The sequence below is a fragment of the Macrotis lagotis genome, chromosome 1, assembly GCF_037893015.1.
Source record: "Macrotis lagotis isolate mMagLag1 chromosome 1, bilby.v1.9.chrom.fasta, whole genome shotgun sequence".
Classification (NCBI taxonomy): Eukaryota; Metazoa; Chordata; class Mammalia; order Peramelemorphia; family Peramelidae; genus Macrotis; species Macrotis lagotis.
Window position 1 is genome coordinate 270,614,663 of NC_133658.1, and position 21,205 is coordinate 270,635,867.

The 21,205-nt window shown below is 39.9% G+C and overlaps 1 protein-coding gene across 4 annotated transcripts in view; it reads right to left on the reverse strand.

Moving 5' to 3' along the window:
• RBBP8NL (RBBP8 N-terminal like) overlaps nt 1-21,205 on the reverse strand; it is a 75,688-nt gene that overhangs the window by 22,095 nt on the left and 32,388 nt on the right. For all 4 annotated transcript variants that reach the window (XM_074210422.1, XM_074210420.1, XM_074210421.1 and 1 more), the window contains 5 exons: nt 19,391-19,463; nt 17,109-17,272; nt 16,612-16,694; nt 6,284-6,447; nt 1,617-2,481 (listed from right to left, as the gene is read on the reverse strand). In XM_074210422.1, coding sequence (XP_074066523.1) covers nt 1,617-2,481; nt 6,284-6,447; nt 16,612-16,694; nt 17,109-17,272; nt 19,391-19,463 — 1,349 coding nt within the window. The remainder of the gene's footprint in view (nt 1-1,616; nt 2,482-6,283; nt 6,448-16,611; nt 16,695-17,108; nt 17,273-19,390; nt 19,464-21,205) is intronic.

Below are 21,205 nucleotides of genomic sequence, written 5' to 3' on the forward strand. Positions count from 1 at the left end.
TGAACCTGCTTACTTTTAATGATGCAATTAAAAACCTTATCTCATGAAGATTCATTTTCATAGCTTCATGTGGATAAGCATCAACTACTCTATATCCATTACTGAGATAATAAAGCATTTTGAAAACTTTGAGCACCATATAAATGTCAGCTATTGTTAGTTATTATTATCATCCAACCCTTGACCTTTATTTTCCATGTTAACCTGGGTAAGATACTTGCCTGCCATGGTTTAAACAAGTTAGATGACAAGCTTGTCAGACTTTCAGATAATAGAATGCTAATATGATTAGTTAACATACTAGGTTATAGAATGAGAATTCCAGAAGAATTTGACCAGCTAGAATGCTGGGCTGACTTTAATAATATTAAATGTAAAGTCTTATTCTTGAATTTAAAAAATCAACTTCACAAGTACAAAAAGGCAGTGAGTGGTATGGCTAGATGGCTATTAATCTGAAACTATCTAGGAATATTAGTGTATTGTAAGTTCAGTAGGATTCAGCAGCATTAAATGGTACACAAGAAACATAATAAAAAGCAGTCCTAAGCTTTATAAATATAGCCTTGGTGTTTTGATTCAATAATGTCTGACTTTTTACAGATTTAAATCAAACTGTTCTATTCAGAAGGCTTCTTTAGGGTAGCTAGGTGGCGCAGTGGATAGAGCACCGGCCCTGGAGTCAGGAGTACCTGAGTTCAAATCCGACCTCAGACGTTTAATAGTTACCTAGCTGTGTGGCCTTGGGCAAGCCACTTAACCCCATTACCTAGCAAAAACTGAAAAAAAAATAATGTTGTCCTTCATTTTTGAAGAAGACCACTACATGAGGGAGGTGGTGTCACAACAAGCACATGAATTGGATTTGAGTGAGAGGATGCTATGCTAAGTCACTAGCCTCACTTTCTCCTCCAGAGGCATCTGGGTTCAATGGCCAGATATGAATCAGGACAACTGGAGATGGCCCTGGTTGGGAGGAAATCAGGATTAAGTGACTTTCCCAAGGTTACAGAGCTAGTAAGAATCAAGTGTCTGAGGTTGGATTCAAACTCCCATCCTCCTGATTCCAAAGCCAGTACTCTATTCAGTGTACCACTTAGCTATACTGGCTTCCTTATTGCCTAACAGTGCATGCTTAGGACAGTGTATTCACCTAGTATGAGCTTAATAGAGGCTTGTTGTTTGACAGTTGGTACTTAAGAAATGTTTGAATGGAATTCTTTTTGGTTAAACTTCTGTCTCTTATCTAAGTACAAATGTATATTTAAAAAATACACCCCTTCCCCATTAGTAAGGCCTACAAGTACTCGGAGCTGTTATCAGGCGTTGGCATTGACATTAGTTTATAAATGCCTTTCCTGCTGGCTGACCAGAGCAGGGAGAGAGATATCAGGCATCAAGAAGGGTGGTCTGCCTGGCTTCTCTAAGCAGGTGAATGGTAGTGTAGGAACCTGAGAGGGGGTGCCGGGGTGAACGGAAGCCAAGCCTGGGGACCTCAGTGATCTGAACTGGTCCTGCCTCTGGCTTATGAGTGACATCCCCCTTGCTTAAGAAGCCAGGGATGTGAACGCGGCTTTGTTGGGGGCCGCAGCGGGGAGAGAGCTCTGATGACTTACCAGAGTTGCAGGGGACTCATCCCTCTCCTGGCTAGAGACTCGATCTGCATCTCTGTCAACATCTGGAGGGTTGGAGGCTGGGAATTTGCTTAGGATCTCTGGAGACAGAAGGGAGTGAGCCCCTTTGCTCCTCTGTGCGGAAGATCGAATTTCCCCCAACCTTGGACTTGGACTGCGAGTCTCCGGGGGACTAGGGGACTTGAGCCAAGCGGGGAGTTTGGGGGCTTCTCGACAGCGGCCATAGTCGGAGAGGTCCAGGGGTTTGTCCAGGGCATAATGCCGGGACTCCTCCTCCTTCTCCCTTGCCTCGGAGCAGTCGCTCCCCACTAGAAGCAGAGGTCTCACAGGTTCTGCGCAAGGTTCCCTGGGCGGGTGCTTCTCCTCCCTCCGTGTCTCTTTGCCCCCGGAGTCTGCAGCCTGGAGGGGAGGAGAGGGCGGCTTCTCTCCCGGCTCTGCCGGGGCTGCCTCCCGCTCTTTAGTGCTCTCCACTCGGACTCGGAGCCCCCGAAGCTGCTGCTGGGCCAGGAGGTACTGGAGCCTCTCTCTCTGCTCCAGGAACTGGAGCGTGCCCTCCAGGCTCTGGTCCCGCATGTACACGATAGCCCCGGGCAGGTCCAAGAGGGCCGGGCGGTCCTCCCAGTCTTCCTGCAGCCGGCTCCGGACTTCCTCGCCCTCCCCGCCTTTCAGCCCACTCCTGGGGAAGCTCTGGGACCCCGTAGGTGAGGAGCCGTGACTCCGGAGGCCGATGCGGTGCAGGGCCAGGTGCCGGTTGAGAAAGCAGAGGTGCTCGCTGCGCGCTGTCAGCTTCAGGGATTCGTAGGAAGAGGCTGCCTCTCGGGAATCCTGCTTGTTGGTCTTCATGTAGCTATGCCGCATGAGGGGAGAAAAAATACACCACAGGACAACTGATAAACCCATGTGAGAGTGAGAAAAATACGCCCAAACCCGCTGTCCTCAGTTTCCCGTTCTGTAAAGTGAAGGGGTTGGGATTGGAAGTCTTTCAAGGTTCCTCCCCGCTCTGACATCGTGCTTTTTGTTAGAGAAAGTGAGATGTAGTGGAAAAAGCACCGTTTTGCATTATCTACCCCTGTGGTTCATATATGTTCAGAGCTGGAAGGGACCTCAGAGACCAGTCCTCACATTTGATAGAGAGAGAGGCCCAGAGAGATGAATGACTTATCCAAAGTTATATTTAAGTAATATTCAGGCTTTAAAATGAATCCTTTCTGACTTCACAAACTTTTAACAGCGTCATATTATAGGACCACATTCATTCCTTCCCTCTAAAAACTGTCCTTGCCTTCTAAACTATCCAGACCAGGTCCTGACTGTTGAAAAAAATGTGTTAAACTGAATTCTGAGATTTTAGGTTTTTGGATTCAAAGCAGTTATTACTTTTACACCACATTAGGAGTCTAAATTTCCAATGGTGGTCCAATGAGCATATTAATACATGTCTCTATACCTCTGAATCTTCCTCATCCTAAAGTATGAGAGAAAATAATTGATATTCTATGCCAGTGTAGTGGCCAGAAGGCTGACATTGTAGTCAGAAAGCCCTGGATTCAAATTTTGTCTCTGACAAATAGTGGCTATGTGTAGCAGAATGGCATTTAACTTCTCACTATTCCATACATTTATCCAAGACTGTAAGTTGCAGAATAGTTGCAAATCTGAATCACTGCAGGGAGTTTATAAACTAGGAGATTTCTATCCTGATGAAATTTCAAATCTAGATCCTATTGCCTTCCCACATATCCCACATTTGGGCTATTGTAAAATTATGGAATATTAAATTATACAGGGAATGTAAGGTGCCACTTTCAAGTGTAACTTCTTTTTAACTAGAATGGCATCATTATTCCTTTTTTCTCTTCAGGACCTACAGAAATCCTTAAGAATCAATCCAAAACTCATAGATCCTTTTCTATAAAACCCTTAATGATCTCTCCCACCACTAAGTTTTTATAGTATTTAGGTTTGTACCATTCAGTGGACACTTTATTACCTAGGATCTTTTTTTATTAACTCTTTTGCATACTGGTGAGACTTGTTTCTCCAAGCAGATTTTGAAGTCCCTGGGGGCAGGGACTCCATCTTTTCTTTCTCTCTCCCTATCACCCATCACAGGACCTTGTATTCAACAAATATTTGTTAATTGGTATTAACTGAGTTTACATTCTCTGTGCTCATACCAATTGAAGGTTTTATGGCCTTGAGGTTGTGGAAACCATATGTTGAGTAAATGGAAGAAGGGCAAATCAGCTTGCAAGTAAATTTTTGCCACAGAATATTCCAGTGAGAAACCAGTTGCAAATATTTGGGAGTTAGTTTCATACAAAGGAAAAGAAAAAGATTTTTTTTTGGGGGGGGTTGTGAATACATTTGTATTCAACTGAGAGTTCTGCCAATGACATAATCTTTTCAAACAACTAATTATAGAAAACAGACATCTAGTTTCTGGTGACAGATTTGGAGGAATGTTGAGCAACAAGAATGTTTGCTCCAAATAGAATAGTTTTTTACCTCACATGCAATTTACAACTCTGCACCCCAGATGGATTTGATGGACATAATTTCCCGCGTGTGTGTGTGTGTGTGTGTGTGTGTGTGTGTCTGCCCCTTTCACAGTGGGATGGCTCACAGGGAGAAGTCATCAGGGATGTTACCTTTTGAGAAAAAGCAGCCAGGTCTTTCTCCATAATTTAAACATTAGTTATTCTCTCTCTCTCTGGAATAAAGACTCATAGGACCAAAGGGATAAGAAGACCTGGGATTTCATTTGCATAGAGAACTACAAGTTGGGGAAACCCCCTCTGACAAGCTAGAGCAGACCTCTGCAATTTATGGTGTTAAGGAGAAACTTAGAGCATCCAGAGTTTAAGTAGCTTGCACAGGATCATAGTCAATATGTTAGAGGCAAAACTTATATCTGTCTTTATGACTTTGAGTCTAGCTTCACTATGTCCCATTGCCTCTCAAGAGGATCATAGAAAAGATAATAGGTTACAACTGGGAGGAACACTGGAGTTCACCTAACCCAACCTCTGAAGCCCAGGAAGAGGAAATGACTTGTCTAATGTAGTACAACTGGTTAGCAAAATCCAGTATGGAGCCAGCCCCATTACATTTAAAAAAAGCTTCTTCTTGAAATGAGGGACAGCTAATTTGGTTAGATGATGACACAGTGAGCTTTTATGATCAGAACTTCTCTGTTATAAAATTTTGCAAAATTAGTTGGAAGTGATTGAAACCCGCTCACTTCAATCAATCATTCATTTCAATCAACAAATACTTTCTAAGAAGTTCCTGGATTCTTAGAGCTATTCTTCATGCTATGGGTTAGAAAAGAAAGGAGAATGGTCCTAGCCTTTGGAGAGCTCATTGCCTAGTTGAGGAAAAAATAAATATTCAGACAGGAAAGTAGCATGCAGTGCAGTATAAAGAGTAGTGGACTGGGGGAAAGGAGATTTGGGTTTCAACCTCAGGTCACATATAGGTCTACTAACCTGGCCTCAAGAGGTAGAGGAGCTCTGGGAAGAAGGGAGGTAAAGAAGGTAATTCCCAGAAATCTTGAACAGGCTTGGTTTTATTCAGGAAGTCCCAGTTTAAAGGATTAGACCACGAAGGGATGAGCACAAGGACAAAAGGGACAGTTACCCTGGGCTCCCAGATGTCTGGAGTTTCAAAGGCCCTCTTGGAATAAGTGTGTGGCGAAGGCTGGTTCTACTTTTGATCTCCCCTTCATCAATTTATTCACCCCCCCATCCCTTGCTTTGATTCCACTCCCAAACTCTGATTCAGTTTCATCAGCCTGGGGATTGGTAGAAAGCAGGGTGTTATCAACTTCCTCTGTGCAACCCAGATGTTTAGTACTAGGGAAGTGAACAGGGATTCTACCCTACTATGGGGATGGAAAGTTGGGTCAGGGCTGAAATGGAGATCCCTATTCAGGACAGTGGAAATTATGGGAAATAAGCTACAAGGTGCAACTTCTGGGGAATTCCTAGGAATGGTCCTTCAACATTTCCTCTGCTACCTTCTTCCCCATTTGGCTAGAGCAGCACTTCCTTGGAATTTTTGGCTTTCCCAGTCTTCTTCCACTACATTATTCCATCCCAAGCCTAGGTTAGGTAGATCAGGTGATTCAAACTAATTGCCATACAGATGACATTTTATTTTGGTATGGCATTTGGGATGGTAACTAGATTGCTGTGGGGATGGGACCTTCACTCTGGGAAGTGTGTCAGCAGAAGACTAAATTCACTTCCTCACCCTGTTTCACTCCATTTAATAATATGGAAGGGAATCCCTTTTGACTGGGCTATTTCAGGGCTCTCCTCTTTCTTAATTACAGGATTATAGATCATGATTTTATATTGTAGATTATATACACTATACAGTGAGGCTGCTTGACTTTAGATGTTATCTTGTTCAGTTCCCTCATTTTGGACACAAAGAAACTGAAGATCAGAGAGGTTAAGTGATTGATCCAAGGTCACAGAGGAAATACATGGCAGAGTTAGGATTTGAATCCTTGTCTTCTGGCCCAATACTCTTTCTACTGCACCATGTTCTACCCCCAAATCAGCTGTGATTTGGTCTGAGCCAGTGGACAGATGTGTGTGTGTGCGCTGAGGAAGCTGGTGGAGGGGACTACCACTCACCTGTCCAGGGTATGATTTCGGTTATAGGGTGGGGATGGAGGACTGTTTCTTGGTGGGGGTGGAGTGACTGCCTCAGAAGAATTTTTTTCAGAGAGGCAAGCCCGGGAGCCTGGTCTGACTACAGCAATGGTCCCATGCAGTTGATTAGAAATCCTCTGGGGATTCTGAAAAGAGGAGAGATAGATACGAATGGCATCAGGATTACAATATTCATTACACTTACCCAAGGGCACATGGAATCCGATGCAGATGTGCCCTACTTTAAACCACACTGCTATATGCATATTAACATGCTCAAAAGCTAAGTCAGGGATTGGTTATTCCCATTAAAGAAAAGATAACATACTACAAAAGATGGTAATTAATTGTTAACACTGTTGATTTAGTATGTGATCTTGGACAATCATCTAATCTCACTGGTCCTCAGTTTTCTCATCTTTTAAATGGGGATAGTACTTGCTCTATCTCTCTCTCATAAAGTTTCTGTGAGCATAAAACATGACATTTCTTTAAAAGGTACAAAGCTCTATAAAATGCAGAGTTTCATTATTAATATTATTCTTTAGTAAGTTGTTCATTACATTTAGGTGTTTATTTACTAATTACAGAATCATAGAATCATAAAATCTCAGAGCTGGAAGAGACTATAGGTATTATTTAGTTCAATCTGTACTAAAATAATGAATTATATGCTTAACATCCTTGGCAAAGGGTCATTCAGCTTCTACAGGAAGTCCTATGGTGATTTCGGGGCAACTGACTCAAAATATCCAGTAGCTAATAATTGGTGAGGTAGAATTAGAGCTCAGGACATAAATTTGGGCTGGATATAGATATCTAAATCATCTGAAGAGAAATGATAGTTAAACATATGGGGGCTGGTGAGATTATTAAGATAAGGGGTATATGGAGAGAAAAGAAGAAAGTCCCTGGACAAAGTCTTGGCTGGGGGTATGGATAGTTAGGGGCAGAGATGAGATTGGAAATCTAGCAGAGGAGATTAATTTGAGGACATTAGTAGTTAGAGAAGTGAAACGAGAACCAGGAGAAGGCAGGGTCATGAAAACTGAGGGAAGAGAGGGAAGGAGGAGTGATCAATATTGTCAAGAACTGAAGAGAAGAAGGATAAAGGCTAAGAAAAGGCTGTGACATTTAGCAATGAAGAGATCCTTGGAAAACATGGAAAGGGAATTGAATTGCAGTGGTGGGATTGCAAAGGGGTAAAAAGTGATAGAAATGTAGATCATTTTTTCTTTTCTAGTCATTTGACTGTTAAATGGAGGAGAGATATGAGATAGTATAGCTAGTTTCCTAATTAATGAGAATAAAAAATATTCCCTGAAGTGATCACATGTGTTTGTTTGTATTTTTAAAATTTACAATCATATAGTCAATTGTTCTAGCTCAGTGGAAATATCAGGAGCTTTCTATTTTAGCTATTTTTTTTTTTAGGTTTTTGCAAGGCAAATGGGGTTAAGTGGCTTGCCCAAGGCCACACAGCTAGGTAATTGTTAAGTGTCTGAGGCCAGATTTGAACTCAGGTACTCCTGACTCCAGGGCAGGTACTCTATCCACTGCGGCACCTAGCCACCCTATTTTAGCTATTCTTGCTAAATGTTAGATGTGTGTGGACAGTTCAATTGGACTCCTGGCTTCCAGTCTCTCCTTTCTACAAACTATCTTCCACATAGGTGTAATAAGAAGCTTCCTAAAGCACAAGTCTGATTACATCATTCTTTTCCTCAAGAATTTTCATTAGCTCCCTATTGCCTTTTAGGATAAAATACAAGCTCTTCAATTTGATAATTAAAACCCTTTCCAATTTGAATTCACTCTATCTTTTCAGGTTTATTTCACATAACTCTATTTTATACATGCTGTATATTCCATCTAGGCTGGATTACTTGCTATTTCTTGATTTCTGCAGTCCATTTCTTGTCTATGCACACCTATGTGCTTTTGTGCAGGTTTTCCTCATCCTTTAAAAGCACTTCTGGGAAAAAAGACTCTCCCCCAAAATGGAGCCAAGATGATGGAATAAAGGGCAGGGACACACCTGAGCTCTTCCCCAAATCACTCTAAATGCCTTTAAATAATGACTAACCAACTTCTTGAATGGTAGAACCCACAAAAGACTGAGTGAAATAACTTTCCAGCTCAAGACAACTTGGAAGCTCTATGGGAAGAGTCTGTTTCATCAGAGTTAGAATGGACACGATTTTCAGTCTGGACCTTGCCAGCCCCCACACCCACCATCAAGGAGAAGTAAGGGGGGTGACTGGGTCAGGGGCAGCAGTGGTGGTTTCCAGACCTCTCAGCCCAGGGATTGCCAAGGACTACTTGGAAGATCAGCAGGAAAACTCTGCCACACAGGGGTGAGAGTGGAGCATAGTTCAGTGCAGGTCTTTGCAGCATAGACCCATCTTCAGCAGACCAGGAGTAGCTCCTGGGGACCTCTGAATTAGTAGCAGCAGCTGCTTGTGGAGCTCTCATTCTATGGAAAGTAAGGGAATCAGAAAGAGATTACAGGGGGGCAGCTAGGTGGTGCAGAGGATAGAGCACCAGTCCTGGAGTCAAGAGGACCTGAGTTCAAATCTGGCCTCAGACACCTAATAATGTGTGATCTTGGGCAAGTCATTTAACCCCACTGCCTTGCAAAAACTAAAAAAAAAGATTACAGGGTTCTCTTTGCTGTCACTGAGATAGGACTCTTGCTTTGCCCATACTCAGATCTAGGTTGATGTCTAGGGCCCAGTTGAAGTCTAGGGCCCCAGTCTCAAGAAGAGGAATAGAAGCACAACAGAGTTTACTGCCATAGTGAAGCAGGGATCCTCCTCATCACTCCAGGGCTGACGGGAGTGCTTGTGGTCACCCATAGATCAGAGCACAGGCCTGAAGAGTAGTCATAACCTCTCATAAGACCTTGGAAGAATTTAAAACTTGCAAGTCTCTAGAAGCATCAGCTGTAAAAATCCTCAAAGCTTGGGACAGTGTGTCCTCCACCCTGGAAGTAGAGAGACACCTTAACAAAGTTAAAATCAATTCATAGACTGAGGAAATGAGAAAGCAACAGAAGAGAGATGATGTCAGAATCATTAGACTACTTGAAAGCCAGAAAAAAAGAGGACCTGCCAGCATCTTTCAAGAAATTAAAAAAAAAACTGTCCTAGTACCCTGGAACCAGAGGGCAAAACAGGCATTGAAAGTATACACTGATCACTTCAGATTCCAAGAGAAAAGCTCCAAGGAATGTTATAGCCAAATTTTAGAACTATTAGATCGGAGGGAAAAATACTGCAGATGGCAGTATCAAATATTGGGGAGTCAATCAGAATTACGTATGACTTAGCCACTACAACATTAAAGGATTAGAAGTTATGAAACATGTTATTCCAGAAGACATAGTACTTCAAGGGAAAAATATGGTCATTCAGTGAAATAAAAGGATTTCAAGCTTTCGTATAGAGAAGACGAATTGAATAAAAAAAACTTTGATCTTCAATATCAGGATCCAAAAGGAGACAGGTTTCTGGGAAGATGATGAAGTAGGTAAGAAAACTTTTGACTATAAATTTTCTCTACCAAAAAAAAAGACAAAACATCATTTCAGAGCAGCAGACGTAAACATGAGGTAAAACAGTTGTTCTCCTAAGACAATTTGAGAAGATCCCAGGAAAGACCCACCCTCCAAATGCAGATGTTTGATGCTGAGTGAAGTGTAAATACTTATAGGCTGATTCTGTAGAATCAACAAACTCTGTGGACAGCTGGGTTGAGAGGTGGTCTTAGTCTTGAGACTTTCATTTCACAGACAGTGTAGGTTCTGATGACTGAGGAGAAGAATGAAAGACCTTTTACTGCTGAGGGACAGCTGTGCTGATTAGACACTTCCTAGGATGTGAGTATAGGGAGAAGGAGCTAGTACATTTCTAGTGAGTTTGATAATGATGGACAGGGACCCTGTTGGTTGTGGGCACTTTCAAGAGAGCAGAGTCCTTGATTTCCCATTCTGGAGCAAAGAGAACAATTGTAGTTTGTAACCACCAGAGGGATCACAGGGAGCAAGATAATTTATTGGACATTAGAGCTTGGGGCCTTAGCTGTGACTTAGGAATGGAGAGGAGACACCAAGGTTGGGCCCTAAGACAGACCTCAGAAAATAATAGTAAGAAGGACTTGAGTATTGGGACATCATTCCCTCATATCTCAGGAATACAACTTGATTATACAAATAGCTGCCAAAACCAAAATAAAACAAAAATTAAATAAAAATGATTAAGAAAAGAAGAAAGAACTCAACCATAGCTAGTTACTATGGATAGAGAGATCTGGCTTCAGAGGAAGGTAGTATAACTAAAAAAAAAAATCCCACACCTTTTTCAATGAGAAACAATAAATGGTCCCAAGCACAAAAGGAGTTCCTAAAAAGAACTTAAAAGGATATTAAAAATCAAATAAGAGAGATTGAGTGGGATGGAGTCAAGAAGGCAGTTGTGAAGGCGGAATTTCACAAAGGCTTGCTTCCAAGAAACTCCAAAGGCCTTAAAACTAAATTTTGGAGAGGCAGAACCCACTCAATTCTCCAGCTCAAGGTAACTTGGAATATCTGTGGGAAGGCTCTGTTCAACCCAGGTTGGAGGGGGAGGATCCAGCCTTCCAGGAACAGCAACTGGGCACCTGGGACCCTGGTGACACCTGGAGCCCTGGGGGCACTTGGGCTCATGGCAGTGAAAGTGGTAACCAGACCTCACAACCCAGGGATCACAAAGAACAACTTGAAAGATAAGCAGGAGGGGCAGCTAGGTGGCGCAGTGGATAGAGAACCGGCCCTGGAGTCAGGAGTACCTGAGTTCAAATCCGGCCTCAGACACTTAATAATTACCTAGCTGTGTGGCCTTGGGCCACTTAACCCCATTGCCTTGCAAAAAAACAAAACTAAAAAAATAAGAAAGATAAGTAGGAAATCTCTGCCAGGGTGAGTGCAGAACCCAGGCCAGCATAGCCCTCAGCATAGTTGGACCCTTGGTGCAGCCCCAGCCAAGGAAACAGAAGCAGTCCTGCTGAGTCCCCCAGCAGGGAACTGTTGGGCAGCTGCTTCCAGAGGACTTGGTCCAAGGAAGGTAAGGGGGTGAGGGGAGACTGTTGAGGTCTCTCTGTTATCCCTGGGACAGGACTCTTGTGTTTTGTCCATTTTCAGACCCTGGTTGCAGTCTGGGGTCCCCCATTGCCATAGAGCAGGAACACTCCTCACAGTCCCAGGGCAAAGGGATGTGATTATGGTCATCCACAGACCAGAGCACAGGCAGTAGAGCAGTCAGAGCCTCTCATAAGACATTGAAGGATCTGAGGCCCTTGTGGGGATGTCCCAATAACACTCAAAAGCTAGGTAAGCACCTCAAAACCAGGGCATAGGTTGGGAAATTAATAAACAGAAAAAAGAACCTGACCATAGATAATTACTTTGGATCATGGGGGATCAAAACACATACTCAGAAGATGACAAAGTCCAAGCTTTTGTATTCAAAGCCTCCAATAAATTGGACTCAGGCTATGGAAGAGCACAAAAAAAGATTTTGAAAATCAAGTAAGGGAGGTTGAGGAAAAATTGGGAAGAGAAATGATAGTGATGCAGGAAAATCATGATAACCAAGTCAGCAGCTTGGTCAAGGAGATACAAAAAATACCAAAGAAAATAACATGTTAAAAACAGGTTTAGGTAAAATGGAAAAAGCAGGCCAAAAAGTTAATGAGTAAAATGTTTAAAAAGCAGAATTGGTCAGATGGAAAAGGAGATAAGAAAGCTCTCTGAAGAGAACAACTCCTTCAAATGTAGAATGGAGCTAAGGGAAGCTGATGACTTTATGAGGAATCAAGAAACAATAAAACAAAACCAAAAGAATGAAAGACTAGAAGAAAACATGAAATATCTCATTGGAAAAACAACTGACCTGGAAAATAGATCCAGAAAAGACAATTTAAAAATTATTGAGCTACCTGAAAGTCATGACCAGGAAAAAAGCCTTGACTTTATTTTTAAAGAATTTCTACAGGAAAATTTCCCTGATATCCTGATATTCAGATAGTAAAATAGAAATTGAGGGAATCCACTGATCTCCTCCTGAAAGAGAAATCCCCCAAAATAACTCCCAGGAATATTATAGCCAAATTCCAGAACTCCCAAGACAAAGAGAAAATATTATTGGTAGCCAGAAAGAAACAATTTAAATATCCTGGAGCTACAGTCAGTATTACAGAGGACTTAGCAGTGACTACATTAAGGACTTGTAGGGCTTGAAATATGATATCCTGGAAGACAAAAGAGCTTGGATTACAACGGAGAATCAGCTGTCCAGCGAAGTGAACATCCTCTTTTAGAGGAAAAGATGGACATTCAATGAATCAGGGTGACTTTCAAACTTTCCTGCTGAAACTACAAGAAAAGAACAGAAAGTCTGATCTCCAAGTATAGGACTCATGTGAAACATAGAGAGGGTAGATGGGAAGGGAAAATTATGAAGGATTTATTGATGTTGTATTCTTTGTATTCCTGCATGGAAGATGATACTTATAACTTATATGAACCATTTCAATTAATAGAGCAGTTAAAAGGTGCATATCTAGACAAGGCACAGAAGAGCTGAATATGAAGGTATAATATAATATAAAGATGGAGTCATTGGGTGAAAAAGGAATGTACTGGGAGAACAGGGAAGGAAAGGTAGAATGGGCTAAGATATTTCATGTAAAAGAGTCAAGAAAATCTTTTGCAGTGGAGTGGAAGGGAAGAGGGAGAGGGGGAATGAGTGAGCTTTCATTCTCAATGGAAATGACTCAGAGAGGAAACAACATATGCACTTAATAGGGTATAGAAATCTTTCTTACCATAGAGGAAAGAGGAGAGGAAGGGACAGGGGGAGGGGAGGGGTCATAGGTGAAAGAGGAGAGGGAAGATCATGGGAGAGAGTAGTCAGATACAACACCCTTTTTTTGTTTTTTTACAGGGTGGTGGGGTTGGATGACTTGCCCGGAACTGTGCAGTTGGGTGGTTGCTGGGTGTCTGGGGAGGGACTTGGGCTTGGATTCTCCTGGCCCCAGGGCCAGAGCTCTGTCCTCTGCTCCACTTGGATGTCTCATAATGCAGTTTTAAGGAGGACAAAGTGAAAGGAGAGAGAAAATAGAATAAATGGGAGTAGGGAGGAATGGGTGGAGGAAGTACAACTGACAAAAGCATCTATGGGAAAAAAAATATGGAAGCAACTTCTTTGATGGACTTATGATAAAGAATGCAACCCATCCTAGGGACAGAACTGATGGAATCTGAACACAGACTGAAGTACATTTTTTTTTCTTTCTCTATCACTTTATTTTTCATGAAGTTTTTCTATTTTTTGTGGAGGGGAAGGGGATTATGTTTAGAGCATTTTAGTAATGTGTAAATAAATAACTAAAAAAGAGATTGAGGAAAATAAGAAAAAGCATAAGGGCAATCTCAAAAAAGCAAGAAAATTATGAAAAGAAAGTCAACCAACTGGAAATAGAGAATCAAAAACTAAAGGAAGAAAATAATTCCTTGAAAACCAGGATAGGGCAAGGGGAAGCTAATGATATTCTAAGACATCAAGCAATATGAAACAAAATCAAAAGAATGAAAAAATAGGAGATAAAGTAAAATATCTTATCAGAAAAACAACTTATCTGGAGAACAGATTGAGGAGAAATAATATAAGAATAGTCAGACTACCTAAAAATTATAATAAAGAAAAAGAATCTTGATACAATATTATAAGGAATTCTCAAGGAAGATTTCCCTGAAGTTTTAGGTCAAGAAGGCAAAGTGGAAAAAGAAAAAATTTACTGATCATTATCTGAAAGAAATTCCAGGAGCTGAAAACTTAAAAAATATCATAGCAAAGTTTCAAAGTACCCAGGTTAAAGGCAGGAACTCTTAGAAGAATGGGTAGGTTAAGGCATAGGAGGGCAAGGGAGCAGGTAGAAGTAAAACAGAGGAGTGAGGAGGGATAGGGTAAATAGGATGAGAAGGATAGTGAGTAAATATAGGAAAGCGAAAAATGCACAACAAGTAACAGTAGCTTAGAATGTGAATGAGACAAATTTTCGCACAAAACACAAACACATAGCAGACTGAAAATTTGAATTCAACATATTGCTTTCAGGAAAAATAAAAATAAGAGATACATCTAAAGATAAAATGAAAACCAGGAGAATTTAGTATGTAAAAAGAGCAGGGATAGTAATTATAGTCTCAAACAGAGTCAAAGTTAAAATAGATTTCATCAAAAGTGAAAAAACAGGTAAACTATACTGTGAGTAATATTATTCAATATTGTTTTAGATACATTATAAGAAATTATCATGGAAAATTGCCCTGAAGTTTTAGAAGAAGGCAAAATAGTATACCTAGACAGCAAAAGCACCTGAATCTATGTATACCTGCCAAAACTGTCATAGGAACTATATGAGCATAAACATAAAACACTTTTCTATATAAATGGACTCATCTAAATAATTGAAGTTATATTTATTCTTCATGGCTAAGTAAAAACAATATAATTTTTAAAATAACTATTTTATCTAATTTATTCAATGTCATCACAATTAAATTACTAAAAAATAGTTTTTACTGAATTAGAAAAAATAACAAAATTCATTTGGAAGAACAAAAGGTCAGGAATTTCAAGGTCAGGAACTTCAAAGAAGTTGGGGGAAAAAGATGTAAAGGAAGTATATTTAACAGTATAGACCCTAAATCATATTATGACATGAGAGTATTGTTGAAGTATAAAAAAGAATAATTTTGATTATTTTGAATTAAACATTTCTTATATAAATAAAATCTGTGTAGGAAGAATTTTCTCCAGAAAATTGGGGGAAAAAACCTTTCATAGACAATATCTTAGATAGGATGTGATTGGATTGGAATATTGTTATGGTGTAGTAAGTGATGAGCTGGTTGATCTAGAAAAACTTGGAAAGATTTGGACTTATGTAGGGTGATACTATATAACTCTTCTCAGAAACCCAAAGACTCAAAAAAAAGAAAAAGCTATTCACATCCAGATAAAGAATTGAATGGAGTAGCTAGGTAGCCCTAGATGGAGTGGAGTCAGGAGGACCTGGGTTCAAATTTGACCTCAGACACTTAATAATTACCTAGCTGTATGACCTTGGTCAAGTCATTTAACCCCCATTGCCTTGCAAAAATCAAGAAAAAAGGATTGAGCTCTGAATATAGATCAAAGAATACTTTTTTCACTTACTTTATTCTTTTTTTCATGGGTTTGTTTCTTTTGATTTGTTTCTCCTTTTACAATTCTGACTAATATCGGAAACATGTTTTATATGATAGCACATGTATACCATATCAATTATCATCTATTTTCAGAAGAGGAAAAGGGAATGGGAGGGTGGGAAAAAAATTTGGAACTTCAAATCTTGTAAAAATGAATGCTGAAAATTGTCTTGACATGTAATTGGGGGAAAAATGCTATTTTAAAAAAATGTCAGAGCTAGAAGGGCTATAGTCTAGTTCCTGACAATTTACAGGTAGGAGAATAGGAACTAAAATCCATGCTTCCTGAGGCCTAGTGGCATGGTAAATATAGGTATTGGACTTCGATCTAGGAAGAGCTGAGTTCAAATCCTTCCACAGATACTTGCTAGCTATGGGACACAAGCAAGTAATCTGCTTCTTTCATCATAGTTTCTATTTGTAAAATATCCACTTGTGAGAATCAAATGAGAAATTATAGCAAAGTGCTATGGAAAATTAGTTATTATTACTCTCATTATTCATTCCACTATGTCACAATGCATATCTAGTTCACTCCTTCATTTAGACAATAAATAATTTGAGCACCAAAAAGAATTTGTGTAAAGTACTGAAGGGTAGACAAAGCTGAATAATCCTCTGAAGGAGATTACCCCTGTTGTTAGTCTTCCTAATCTCTTTTGGAGTAACTGAGTTAAAAAAATCTAATTTAATTAATTTTCATTATCTAGGGTAGAGCAAAGGAAGAGTTATTCTCTACAGATTTTTATTTAGGAACTGATTATTGCATCAATTAATAGTGTTTAAGGATTATGAGGGTAATCTGAATTCCACTAACTTCCCTATTGGTCACATGGTCACTGTGGACACAATTGTCTTACATAAAAAAGGATGAATTTCTTGGAGGATGTGGCCATCAGGAGAGACCTTATAGCTCTTGGGAAAGGAGGTCATGGTAGTTAACTTTGAAAACAGAACTCCATTTTGCTTTTATCTAGTCCAACAGAAGAGACATGACTCCAAACTTTTCAACCCTCACCATGTCCAGAACTCGCTGCTCTTGAAGATTTGTGCCAGGAGAGATTTTAGCAATTGGAGAAGTCTGATATCCTGTTGATTTTTCTGTTTTTAAGAAAGAAAGAAAGAAAAGGTCAGAGAAATCTATGGAAGAAGGTCTCTGAAGGTATGTCTGTGTATGAGTGAGTGTGTGTGTGTGTGTGTGTGTGTGTGTGTGTGTATTTATAAGCAATTACCTGGGATTTTATTTTGTTCTCTCTAGTACAGCTAAATTATTGCATTTCTCTATAGGACTTCTCATGGATTCTGTGTAGAGGATGTGGTTTTGGTGGCAAAACTTTGCTAACTGAAATCTCTCTCCCTTCCAAATAGTTTCTCAAATCTTCAGCGCAATAGAAATTGTGAATGAAACGGAAACTGAAAGGAAGAAAGACCCCACCCCCAGTGCCTTTCCTACACCTACTCATACTCTGTGCTCACTAATTCTTGGCCCTCTCTGTTTCATGGTTCATTCTGTACCTTCTCCTAGGGGAGTGTGGGGAAGATAGTCGTCCTCTGTCTCTCGGCTTGGTGGGGGTTTCTCAGTGCTAGGCTTCCGCCCCCCTGGAGACAGCAAGGGCATAGGTGAATCTGGACTGGAGCTGCTTTCCCTGGATATGGTGCGGTGGTGCTTGGGTCTGTCTCTGGGATGAAAGAAAAAAGAGAGATGAGGATGACACCAAAACATCATGGCAAGATTGGTGAACAGAGACTAGAGTTATTTCTAAGCATAGTAAAGGGGACTGTATGTGACATTGTTGGAGGATTGCTGGGAAGGCACATTTGTTTGTAAAGTTCATAGGAACACAGGATTTTAAATTTGAAAAGGATCACAAGGAACACTAATATAATTAACTCAATTTGTAGAGAAAAAGCTTAATTAAGTGATTTACCCAAGGCAGGTTGATGGCACAGTTAAAGGAACCCTGGAAATCCTGAGTTCAAATTCAGTCACAGACACTAGTTGTGTGACCCTAGGAAGTCACTTAACCTATATTTGACTCAGTTTCTTCAACTATAAAACAGGGATAACAATAGTATCTATCTCCCAGAGTTGTGGTGAGGATCAAATAAGATAACTTGCATAAAAAAATGCTAAACCAAGCATCTGGTACAAAGTAGATATTGTATAAATTGTATTTTTATTGTTTTATTTTCTTCCCAAGATCACACAGGTGGAAGAAGTAGAGTTTTCAATCTATGTTTTCTGACTTTAAAGCAAATACTCTTTCCAATACATGTTATACTATTCTGTACTGCTTATGCCACTGGACAAATAACTTCATTTCTCAGAGCCTCAGTTTCCTTATGTATAAAATACAGAGCCTGTGCTAGAAAACCCCTAATGTCCCTTCCATCTCTAAAATCCTACAATCCTATAATCCTAGGGAATAATTTTTTCCCCCAATGGTCCATGAAATCCCACCAATACTACTTTATTCTTTACCATTAAGCACTTCCTTCCCTAGGTCCTATTTTAAAATTTAGGTACCCCCTTCTTCAAATAAGTCTCAGTTTCTTCATCTGTGAAACGGGAATACTTGACTTGTTTGCAGGAATGTTGTGAGGAAAGCCCTTTGCTAAACTTATAATGCTCCAGAAAAGTGACTTACTTCTTTTAGAGGGAAAGATATTGGGCCTGTAATTTATTTGAAATAGGCAACTCTGAGGTGAGGAAACTTTCTCTAGCACTGGAAGTTGGTGCCTTATCTTCAATTTATAGCTGTAGAGGTTTACTCTTACTGTTTAACAGGCCCTGATGGGAGACCTTGATGAAAATATGATTGGGAAATATTTAACAAAACAAGTAAAAATTCAATGAAACATAGATGATGTTAATAAGTTAATAGTCAGCTATAAGGGATTCCTCATTTCTATTTGTTTGACATAATTGTTCTGGACCAGTGGTATTAGATAGATACTAATCCTTACATAAGTATCTCTGTTGTCGATTTAGTTTTAAAATGTAATTTATCTATGTTTCATTGTATTTTGTTAAATATTAAATATACATTTTAACCTCCTTTGGAGGCATGTGCCTGTTTGATACTTGTCTAGAGCACTGAGAAGTGACTTGTCTTGGGTCATATAGCTACCATGTGTCAGAGGCAGAACTTGAACCCAGGTCTTCCTAATTCTAGGGTTTGCTCAACCTCCACTACATTAAATTGCCTTTCACTATTATTTTTGCTGTTGTTTAGTTGTTTTCAGGTGTGAACAACTATTCATGACCCCCTTTGGAGTCTGGAGCAGTTTAACTTTTCTTTCTCTATTTGATTTTTTAACAGATGAGGAAACTGAGGCAAATAGGGTTAAGCCCAGAATCACATAGCTACAAAGATTTTTAGTAGCTATGCCTGAAGCCAGATTTGAACTCTGAAAGATGGTCTGGTGTTCTGTTTACTATGATAACTCTAGATGCCTACTATTATTATAGTTCTTTTTTTTTTTAGGTTTTTGCAAGGCAATAGGGTTAAGTGGCTTGCCCAAAGCCACACAGCTAGGCAATTATTAAGTGTCCGAGGCCAGATTTGAACTCAGGCACTCCTGACTCCAGGGCCGGTGCTCTATCCACTGCGCCACCTAGCAGCCCCTATTATTATAGTTCTAATAATTTAATGGCTAATGGCAGATGAACGACATTGGCTTTCCCCCTCCATGGTAATGGAGAGATTAGGGAATTATTTTCCAAGTTGATGGTTCAGGGACTTTTTACCCAAATCTTGGTGGGGTAGAGGGAGGGTGACTTAGCCATAACTCACTCCAGGTTTCGAAGTCTCTTCAACTCTTCCTTCAGAGCTTTGTTTTCTTCCTTTAGTCCAGTCATTTCATTAGCTATAAATAAATAGGGAAAAGATCAGCTTGGCTTGGGGTGGTATCAGAAGCAGAGGAGCTCTGGGACTGTTTGCCCCAAAGAATAAACTGCCCTAAATATCCCCTAAACAACCTCTTAGGTTACTATGGGGGAAATTAGTCTCTCAATGGAATGTGGTCTTAGTTTCCATATCTATAAAATGAGGGGTTGATTTTACCTAATGTGGTGGACAATATTGGACTGGATTCTTTTTTCTTCTTTGCCTAGTAAACCATTTCAAATAGAGTGAGCCAGTAGTTGGGATGGTTCCCAGATGGTAAATAGTAATCTCAGTGTGGAAAGGTGGCGGGGGTTGGGGGGTGGTGGAAGAGGAGGGGAGTCTAGGATTATAGAAGGTAGGAATCAGAATTGTAGAGTTGGAAGAGATCTTAGAGATTTACCCATTAGTCCCTCTTATCTCTACCTATGGAAATCCTTTCTATCTTTCAACCCCAACTCCAATGCCATATTCTCTATGAAACCTCCCTTGATCCCCCACAACTAGAAATGATCTATACCTTCTTTGAAGTATTCTAGTACTCAATTTTACTTTTCCTATGAACTCAGCATAGTCTACTTTTATTGTAGTTGTATATATGTTAATGCCTTATCTCCCTGACTCCACTGGGTGCTCCTTTAGACTCCTTGAGACTGGAAAGACATTGTCTTCCCCATAAGTGTTTTTACTTATTTGGAGTGCTCAATAACTATCTACTGACCTGAGAAACTAAGGATCCAGGAATGCTGAAAAAGTACAGTCACAAAAATAGAATGAGCAAAGAAAGACAAGACTTCAGCATCCATCTGACTTCCTTTTACTTTTTATTTTTTCCAAAAAGCTCCACAATGTGCACAAGACATTCAAAATTTATATGTACATTCATGTTCATGTGCACACGTGAACACACAAGTAGACACATGCCTGTTCTCACACATTGATACAACCATCCCCACCTCCATATTCATGGAGGCATAGATGTACATATATAATAACATGTGTTGTTGTTCAATAGTTTCAGTCATATCTGATTGTGACCCTATTTGGGGTTTTCTTGGCAAAGATACTGCCAAAGGTTTGTCCTTCTCCACCTCATTTTTCAAAGGTGGAAGTGGGGCAAATAGGATGAAATGACTTGCCCAGGATACACAGGAAGTAAATGATTTGAAATCAAGAATCCCTTCCTGATTCCAGTCCCAGAATTCTATTCACTATGCCTCCTAGCCTGCCCCTCTCCTCCCCAAACACACAAATATATGGTTATTGGAGTGAAATACATACTGACAATGCTACATGTATGCATATACATATACAAAATGCCTAAAATTCCTGATTCATTTTTAAATTTCACAGTATTTTACAGATTTTACAAGATCCATTTTTTAGATGAAGAAATTGAGGTTCAAGGAGATTCATTCAGGGTCACACAACTACTGTGGTAGAATTTGTTAATGTGGGTCTTCCTGATTCCACATCCAACTATCTTTCTACAACACATGTTTAAAAATGAACACTTATATAAGCACTAATAACATGCCAAAAACATGTTTATTCACAAACATACCTTATAATACAGTGCCATGCACAAGTCACATCCCTTAGACAATCAAATACAGACATGCACATGTGCCCACTCACACATACATGTGCATATTTATACCCATACATATAGACATACATTTTCATGAGTTTACTGATAAATATATATATATATATATAATATAT